A 10,337-nucleotide genomic window follows, 5' to 3' on the forward strand; every position below is an offset into this window, starting at 1 on the left:
AATATATATGTGCACCATATTAATGAATATCACCGCAGGGAATTCTATTCGGGTCTATCGAATTATATATTCTATTTCTGACCGGGATATTATAAGCTTATATCGTCATAGTTACGCTATCAATAAAGAGGGTCATAACTCCCTTGGGACATTATAGATTTTATAATTCCCTCTACCTTTCACAAGTAAAAATAAATAGAAATGAAAACTGAACCATATTTTATTTATTCACGTCATTACAAATAATAAATGTACAATTTTGAAATGTTCCCTGAAAATTACTTCCGCCACTGGAAACAATTTCTTCTTTTATATGGCTGGAGCTTCTGTTCACTACAGTCGAGGTACCTGCCTCTTCTGATGACAAAGTAGACAACATAAAGGTTCTGTTTATAAACAAGTAACATAGCAACAACCTAGCAACAAGAAAACTCTACTATAATCAACGGTACCTGATTCAAATATACCGGGAAGGTAATGCATTGGTACATTTTTCCGTTTCAAAAATGAACAAAATTTTATTGAAATCGGTCAGAAATAAAATTATCTATGTACCACGGGAATTAATGAGCCTTAATAACCTCAGGCAATTGCTGTCCCTCGGGCCAAAGGCCCTCGGGACGCAAACTTTGCCATCGGTAATTAAGGCCCTCCTAATTCCCTTGATACATAAATAACTATTTTTCCTCCCTGTTTGGTGAAGGCACAATAGATGTTTTGAGTGTTTGATATTCCTAGATATATTGTTAAATATTCTCGTGCTCAGATAAGTATATCCTCTCTGACCAATAGTTTTGGATGAGTACTCAGTTCGCATCATGTTTTCTTTTTTTGCCCTGGTATTATAATTGTGGTCAATATTTCTTATCATAGGGCAGCCCAAGCGGGGATTTCAGGATTTACTAAAGCGCGGCAGATTAATGTACAGGGGTATACCTTGTACTCGGTTAAGTACCTCCACCAAATATGAGCCTCATATATAAGGCCGCCCGTGAAGGATAAAGGATCAGATTAGTAAAAAAAATGATCATCAGAAATTCTCGAGCGCGTCAAATTAAGGTAGGGTGAGTTAATTACATGCTAAAAAGTGTATATTCCAGTAATGTGACAATTTGAGAATGACGTAAAGAAAGGGAAGAGCAGCAAAGTTGTCAAAAAATAACGTAATTTAGACATTCTCGAGCGGAGGTAATTTTTTTTAATATTGAAGGAAATAATTCAAGGATAACGGAAAATATATAATCTGACGATTTCCGCAACCCAAAATAACAAAAATTCGTCGATAAAGTTTAATGCGTGCAGCTGTGTTATACCTATATTTCCCTCTTCGCGTTTCTATTCCTCTTTCACTTTTTCTCTATCTATCACTCTCTCACTCCGACCCCACTCTGAATTCTATTGCCATGACGCCATCACAGCTGATCACAGAGACTCGTTCGTGATGAAGATGAGGATGATGAATAATTAATCAATTGATTACAAGAAATTAAATTTTTTGAGCATATTTTTTCAATTATTTTCATATAAATACAAGTATTCTATTTAAAAACATATACTTATTTATTTGCATGCTATTTCCTGCTATTTAATTAAGTTTAATGATTTGAAAAAATTTAAAAGAATATTTTTACTTTGTCAGATTAGGCGAATCCCTCTAGATCATCGTCAGATTATAAGACAGCACGTCTAGAACATGAAGATGAACCATATATATCTTAATCTGACGCGTTTGAGTATTTCAAAATGGCGAATTTTGTTTGCAAATCATAATGATGGCCGCGAGTTTGCGTCAGATCGAAATCGTCAGATTATTGAATGAGAGCTTTGTTTTGGGTGCACTTAATACCCCCTTAGAAAATCTGACGCGCTCGATTAAATTAGACCAAGTTCTTGGCGTTTCTTTATTCAAAATATATTTACTGCTCCGTATGTAAGCATAGATTTGTGTGCATAGTGAATGCAGTACATACATACAGGGCGTTTCAATAGAAACTCGATCCCCCCCTGTAAGTCAGAATGTGTAATCAAAAATTACAAAGAACACGTCAATTTTCATTTCTAGAGGGACTAATTCTGATGCCTGCGGACAGCAACTACCCCTCCCTATTTTTTTCAATGGCATGGGGGGTCGAATGATACATATTTGAGAGGTCTTTCGTCCCTTTATTACTTCTATAATGTTTTTTCGAAATTGGTTTATTCCTTATTGAGAAATTGAATGTTGAACGTTTTATTTAAGAAAAAACAGAAAATTCGCTGTTGCTCATTTTATTGAGGAAATCAATAAAACTAATATCAATGGCAACACAATCAATGGATAAAGTGTTCAAAATGACTTCCATCCAGTTCCAGACAATAATACAGTCTACTTTCGAAAGCGTTCCTTACATTATTGAAGATGTCCGAAGTCAGAAATCGCATTCCCCAACAATTCTCTGTCGCAGTTCTTTTAGATTTGTAGAATTTATTTAATTATTAGTGAACTTTTTGAAACGGACGACACTTAGTTTTTTCTGCACTGGTAGTTTTTGTAGAATCTAGTTGTCGCAGAAGAAAAAGTAGATAGTTGGTCACTGCCACTTCTTCACGAATTATCATTCAGTCATCCTTGTTCACCAACATGATTTATTCTACTGAAGAAAGAATAGAAATTGTTACAATCTGTTTTCGAAATAATGAATGTGCTAAAGCTGCTGCAAGAATTTATAATACGATATATCCAGACCACAATATGACACATCAATACGTTTTGAACTTCAGGTTTTGTTCAAAACACGACATGTACAAATGGATAATCGACAATCTTTCAGACAAGTAGCTAGAGCGTCTGGTGTATCAGCTACTAGTGGTTTTCGGATTTTGAAAGCCTACTAATTCCATCCTTTCAAAATAAGGCCAGTTTAGGAATTAAACGAAGATAATCCTGATCGTCGACTTCAGTTTTGTAAGGTGTTCAGCGATTAACCCAAAACTATAATACAATAAACGTTTTCCAGACGAAAATTCTTGATAATCGTATTGTTGGATCATTCCTCATTCAAGGTAATCTTAATGGAGACAGATAATTAAATCTCTTACAAAATTGTATAGATCCTATGATTACACAAATTTTAGAAAATGAAATAACATTCCAGCAGGATGGTGCACCCTTACATTTTCATGTTCGGGTGAGACAGTTTTGGTCCAGTAGAGTGGCCAGCTAGATCACCTGATTTCACACCGATGGAATTCACCTGAAGTCGAAAGTGTACTCTACTGAGCATACAAATCCAAATAACCTGCGACGGAGAATTGTTTGGGAATGCCAATTGCTGACTCTTAACATCTTGAATAATGAACGGAACGCTTTCGAGAGTAGACTGTACTTTTGTATGGAACTGATATTATTTGTTGTTGATTTCCTCATTAAAATGAACAACAGCAAATTTTCTGTTTTTTCTTAAATAACACGTTCCAATTGAAGGTGTTATATTTTTAGGAAAAAAAAGGATGAGAGAATCTTCCAAAGAAAGGAAGGAAGTAATCAACTTGAAACTCTATACATGAATATGTACATCATGCAAATAAGTAACTTTCAGACACAAACTGAAAGAAACTTTCTTTCCCAAAAAACACGTTCCACTTTTAATTTCTCAATAACGAATGAACCAATTTCGAAAAAAAATTACAAAGGTAATAGAGGGACAAAAGACCTTTCAAATGATGTATCGCTCGACCCCCCATGCCATTGAAAAAATAGGAGGGTCGTTGTTGGCCGCAGGGGGGTGAAGTTTCGGGTATGATTTTTGTATCAGAATTATTTCTTCTAGAAATGAAACTTGGCGTGTTCTTTGAAATTTTGAATTTTGAAGTTTTCGTTGAAACGCCCTGTATATAATGATGGAGAAGTAGAAAGTCAGGCCATGAACTACTGAATATCATATACAAGGTGCAATCAATATGAATTTGTAGCCGATGCTTACAAAAAGTTGTTTCTTCTGGAAAAAATCAAATTCATTTTTGGTGAAATATTATTTTAAGATTGTACCATGGGGAGTAAGAAAGATGCTGCAGTGGATCCAGAAGACTTACAATAACCCAGACATTTTCATAACAGAGTGTGGTGTGTCCGACGATGGAACGTCCTTGGATGATGACGACAGGATTAGTTTCTATACAGTAAGTATATACATAAGCAATATAAGAACATAGGCTTTCAAGGTTGAAATCGTGCTTCAAGAGAGCATAATCCAGGCTAGTTGGCCGTGGTCGAATGGAACAAACGTTTCGTCTGCTACTGCGGCAGACATCATCAGTGATATATGCGTTGACTGCGAGGACGAAGTTATATCTCGAAGTCAACACATACACTAATGATGAAATCTGCGTTGTGCCGTCCAGATTTTGGTCTTCATTTACATAAACGTTTATGAACTCAGTTGAAAATGAAATTTTGGCGAACTATTTTCCGAGTACAGGTCTGACCTAGTAACAGCTTTGCAGGGTGCGATAAGCTTGCAAATTAGTCCATGACCGTATGGTATAGATAAAACTATTCAGTAATAAAATTCACACTGAAATATTTGGTGCGCGACCTTGAGAGATAAGTTTTTATATCAGCAAAGCATTTGTGACGGATAGTATTTGAAAATTAACGACGTGTTTCGCTTATTATCTGATAAAATATTATGTTTTCTTCTAATATTAATAATAAACCTATAATAATATGTTGTTGGATTTTGATTCAACAGTTTATTCAACTGTCACACATGTTTCACTATATAATAAGCTTCTTCAGGTGTTAACAATCTCTACATCGCGCTTTTATGCAATATACTAATTTGATATGATAATGATAAATTTTTACCATTCTAAGAACAAATCCATAAAGCTGGACATATAAAATATACAAAACTACCTGTGACCTCAGATTACCCTGATTATTAATTTCACCGTTAAAGGAACAAATTTAATTGAGGAAAATTTAAAACTTTTTGGTCATTAAGTAATACTTTCCAATCCTTGAATACATCGATTTCTAAGTATTCCAAAAGATTGAGTTTGGAATTGTTTCCTTACTAATGCAATAAGTCGTAGTTACGATTGAACTTGGGTTTTTTCGTCAAAATATGGTTTTCAAATGAGAAATTGGTCTACTCATTTAAAAAACTAATTGAATAATTTTCTTTGAAACACATATTTTGTGGGAGACCCAATACTTCTTATTGTTATTTTGGTATATAACCTTTCATAATCTGAAAAACAAACGAATCTAAATCAATAGAGAATCTGCTGAAGTGTTTTTTAAGAAATCAACAACAGAAATAGTGGATTGATTTCTGAATAAATAATATATCAAAATTGCATATACGTTGGGAAGACAAAACATCCGAATTCGAGAAATCAGGAGTACATAAAACAAATTGTGGAACTTGTCCTAAGGTATATATTGGTCAAACTGGCAGAACATTCAGGAATGGCATCCAGGAACATCCAGTAATGTAAATGAGAAAACAATTTCCACATATCCCAATCATTTTTCAGAAGAAAATGATTTCTTTAACGGGGATTTTGAAATTTTACACACAGAAAATAAAGGTTAAAAACTAAACTACTTGGAAGCAATGAAAATCGATCAACTTAAAAACTCTAACATTTCAATGAATGACCAATTGGATTTAAAAGTGTTATTTTACTACTAATGTACTATTTTATAATTGTTATTATTTATCTGAGCTTTCCCCACATAGCAATAGATATTCCAGGTATATTTCATGAATATACTTTTAAGGATATTGTATTATGCTATGAATATGCCATGGATATATATATATATATATATATATATATATATATATATATATATATATATATATATATATATCTTCTGGAGAATATTCCCTGGAAGTGCTCCTGGCGAACCTTTGATATATTTTAAGAATATTCCTTGGGAATATTCTTGGAATATCTTATAATATTCTTAGAATATGTAAGGTATATTCTATTAAGAATATTCCAGGAATAGAACCCGAGGAATATTCATAAAATATTCAGGATATTCTCAGTTTATTGTAGGAATATACAATAGGGAAACACCATAGAATATTCTTTAAATACATTTTATGAATATTCTAGGAATATTTGGAATATTCCAAGAATGTGACGAGTAAACGCTATTAAGCATGTATATATTGCATTTTGATGCAAGATTCACACAAGTAATAAAACACATAATATTCATAAACAAATATATTTTAAAAACAATATACACTGGAATATTTGACGTTTCAACCAATATTAAAAATAAAAAATCTAATTCAAAATATTTATTCACTGAATAAAATATTTCTGAATACTGTCATATTACAAATATTAGAAATGTATTCAAATTAGGATGTTCCTACTCTCAAACAAATGTATACTAAGAAATATACTAAAATAACAACTCTGTGAATTCATCAGCACTAATTAAAAAATAATAAATATATCATTTCATTGAAAAAGAAAAAATGAATTACATCAAGAAATAGGTTAGGTTAGGTTTCTCACTTAAAAAAATAAACCCACAAATGAAGTATTTAAAATGAGTGGTATGATGGGTTCTTCAATGAATTTCACTTACTTAAAGTTATCCAAACTTTGCTCACCAGAATAGTTTTCCTTATATTTGTCCAACAATGCATCAGCCAGTGTTTCAATAGTAATACCTGGAACAAAATGTACATTAACGTTCATTATCACTATTTGAAAGTGGCACAATAAAACTGGAATAAAAATCAAATAGATATTTTTCGCATAGGTTACTCATGAACATTTAAAACATTTTATGACTTGGAGAGCAACTTGCATTGTCTTGTTGAAAAGTACTCATTACGTTTTCAGTTCCTTGGCGCACCTGCCTGTACCAGGTACCACTCTGTTTCCTTTTGGGCAAATTGATACTATCTTGAAAACGAGTGATAAAAATTATGAAAACAAATGATACAAAAGAATGTGTCATTCACTTACTTTTCTCTATTGAAGATACACAACTGAAATCACTCTAGTTCAAACATGTACTTAGTCAAACCAACAAATCACACACACCAACTCTCCTCGAACCTAAAATGAGGTATGGTAGGTTAATCACCATGACTTTACTATCGATACTATTGCATTTTACTTACTTTTCTTGAAGACTGAACATATGCAACTCTCCTGTTTGAAGATCCAAAATCAAACTATTCGCTGTACTGCAAATTGGACAACCCCAAATTATAAATGGTACACTGAACGTGACAGAATTATACTTTGATAATAACACCAACACACCATGCATTACACACGCGAACCTGCCACGTCAACCGCCATGTTGAATCAAATGTCGAATTTAACGCAAAGGTACCAAGCATTAAGGGACAGCCGCTTTCACAGAGCTTATTCGACTGTCGCGCGCTACACTTCAATTGACCAATGAGAAACGTTTACTCCAATTCTTCACTTCCCCATTTCTCTGTTTCCAGGATTTTTCGCTTTGTAATTTAATAATTTCAAATACAAAAAGACAAATAGGATGAGAATTAACCAATTTATTGATGCAATTGGTTCATTTATTGGCCCATTCAAATTTTTTTGTCGTTTCCAACAGTTGCTGTTGGAGCAATTCATCCAGAATCTTCGCGTTGAGTTCAAAAACTGGTTAACACTATCAGAGTTATATACATTAGATTATGCATTCGATTAAGATCTTCAAATATTTTTGTTTTTAATAATATTGAATTATTTGAACACGTTATTATAAGATAATTCAAAATTCCATTGTATAGATTATTCCAAAATATACCGTGGGGATATATTCTAAGAATATACCATATGGTATATTCGATCGACAATATTCTTAGAATATTCAAGGGAGAATAATCCATTTATGCACATTCTTTGCACATTCTTTCGGGAATAATCCTGCCATATTCATTCAAGCATATTCTATGAATATTCTAAAGGCATGTATATATTCCAAGAATATTCTATGAATATTTGGAATATATACGTTCGTTTTATGATATACAGGGAATATTCCATGAATATCTGGTGCTGTGTGGGTCCCAATCACTCGGCTGCATTTTATCTTTCAAATTCGTGTATTGAGTCTTCTGTCGATTCCATAGATGAGGCATTTGTGAGAAGAGATGTCATCGCCTTAATTTCCTGAAAGATTTTGAAGATATATAGTGGTTTTTCATTCCAGGATTATCTTGACGCCATTCTTGATGCAATGTACATAGATGGAATGCGAATTTTTGGGTTCACTGCTTGGAGCTTGATGGACAACTTCGAATGGACTGGTGGTTACAGGTGAACTTATTGAATCAATATCAATGGAAGGTATATTGTGAATCATTTTTTATGTTTCAGCTACCATTTCGGTTTGTATCATGTGAACTTCAGTGACCCGCAAAGAACTAGGACCCCCAAAAAATCTACAATTTTTTTTAGGAAGCTGGCTAAGACTCATAGAATTCCTCAAGTGTGAGGTAGTCCTAGAGGAGGACTACCTAAGCATTATGACTGCTTAATTAATTTTGTTGATATTCAATTATACGAAAATTCATCAACTTTTTGAATTTTCATTCTATGTATATTGATATGTACGTTCGAGGAAAAATGAAACCATTCATTTCCCGAATAAGGTTCATTCATCAATGAACATTACTGATGTGCATACACACTTGGAACGAATATTATAATGACCCGTTAGACCAGTTTCCCAAAAAAATACTACTCGATCTTTTTGTAAACGCATAAAAAGAAAATATAAAATATATCAAACAAACAGTGGCGTATCCTAATCAATAATACATTACATCATCCTTTCCTGTAAACAGATTTTAACGAAGGAGAAAATCTATTTGGTCTCGAGCTGTCCGCAGAGATAGAAGAGAGTTCACTTTGAGCTAGATTTACTTCTGAACTGATTGTTACATCATTTGAACTGAGAATATCAGGCGTTCGAAGATATTTCCCATTATTATGTTGAATGTCATATGCAACATCCGAAAACAATGAAAGAGATGAATTACTGTTAGAAGTTTTGTTTCCTGTGTTATGACATTTGATATTATTATCTGCCAATAATTGATCTATATGTTTCTTGTACTTCAAGTTCGTGTTCTTATTTTTAACTATATAATTTCTATCAACCAAAATATTACACACTGTACCGGGTACCCAAATAGGTTTATTGCCCCTACTATATTCTTTCATTAGTATATCATCTCCCTCTTTAAAACTCACATTTCTATGTCCCTTGAAATTTTTTATTCGATTCTGCTGTTTTTCTTCGGCTATGTTATGACTCACTGGAAACAATAAATCTAATTGTGATCTTAATTTTCTCCCTAATAACATTTTTGCTGGACTTTTTCAGTGGTTGTATGTTCCGTATTTCTATATTTGAATAAAAAACGATTGATAATGAAATTTAGGTTCGCTTCTGGATTTTTGGATTTCATACTGCTGATGGCATTTTTCATTAATTCAACTGTATTCTCAGCAGCCCCATTGCTCTGAGTGATAAGCAGCAGTTGTTATGTGTTTTATTCCATTCAATTTCAAATAATAGGAAAACTCTTCTGCAGTCAATTGTTGACTATTGTCGCTCACGATAACTTTGGGCAATCCAAATCTAGAGAAAATATCTCTCAATCTATCCATTGTGGTTGAAAATTCGAAATTCGAACATTCGAAAATTCGAAATTTTTAAAGTAAACATTTTGAAGAACAATGGATTGGCAGAAGAGGTCCAATTGAATGACCAGCACGATCACCAGATTTAACACCACTGGACTACTTTTTGTGGGGCTATTTAAAGTCTAAAGTTTATGCTACACAGGTAGCAAATTTTGATGAATTACGTCGTAGAATTATTGATAAATGCCGAGCTATAACTCCTGAGATGTTGAATAATGTAAGAGCAAAATTCGAACAATCTTTATTGTTGCATGGAGCAAAATGGCGCACATTTTGAACATTTACTCTAAATTTCCTATGTGAGTTACCCTTATCAGGTGTTAGTTTTTTTGTGTGTCCTTTAAAAACAATTATTGGGATTTATTAACCCTAAAATAGTTTTTTAAACTTTTCTGTGTCATCAGCATTCAAGGAAATCAGTAGGTTGTATTCGTTGTGTAGATAAGTTTTTAGTATGATTCACTTTTTTATCAGAAGCATAAAATATCCATGTCAAAAGGCAACCTTCATGTCACTCAATTTACCTAAAATGTAAGGGTGGTAACCAACCCCAACCCCCAAAAAATCTCCTCGTAATAAACGAATAACTCTTACTTTTTTACGAAATCAAATATACACGTATTAGCAGG

At 33.1% G+C, this 10,337-nt stretch overlaps 1 protein-coding gene across 1 annotated transcript in view; it reads left to right on the forward strand.

Annotated features, from left to right (window-relative positions):
- The window catches only part of LOC111513930 (myrosinase 1), a 29,720-nt gene extending 21,073 nt beyond the window's left edge, over positions 1–8,647 (forward strand). Inside the window, exons 6-8 of the mRNA XM_074173526.1 lie at positions 4,021–4,158; positions 8,207–8,313; positions 8,374–8,647. Coding sequence (XP_074029627.1) covers positions 4,021–4,158; positions 8,207–8,313; positions 8,374–8,491 — 363 coding nt within the window. The 3' untranslated portion in view covers positions 8,492–8,647. The remainder of the gene's footprint in view (positions 1–4,020; positions 4,159–8,206; positions 8,314–8,373) is intronic.
- The last annotated feature ends 1,690 nt before the right edge of the window (positions 8,648–10,337 follow it).

The sequence above is a fragment of the Leptinotarsa decemlineata genome, unplaced genomic scaffold (genome assembly GCF_025532065.1).
Source record: "Leptinotarsa decemlineata unplaced genomic scaffold, Ldec_3_MD MMD2_tig00000251_RagTag_RagTag, whole genome shotgun sequence".
Lineage (NCBI taxonomy): Eukaryota > Metazoa > Arthropoda > Insecta > Coleoptera > Chrysomelidae > Leptinotarsa > Leptinotarsa decemlineata.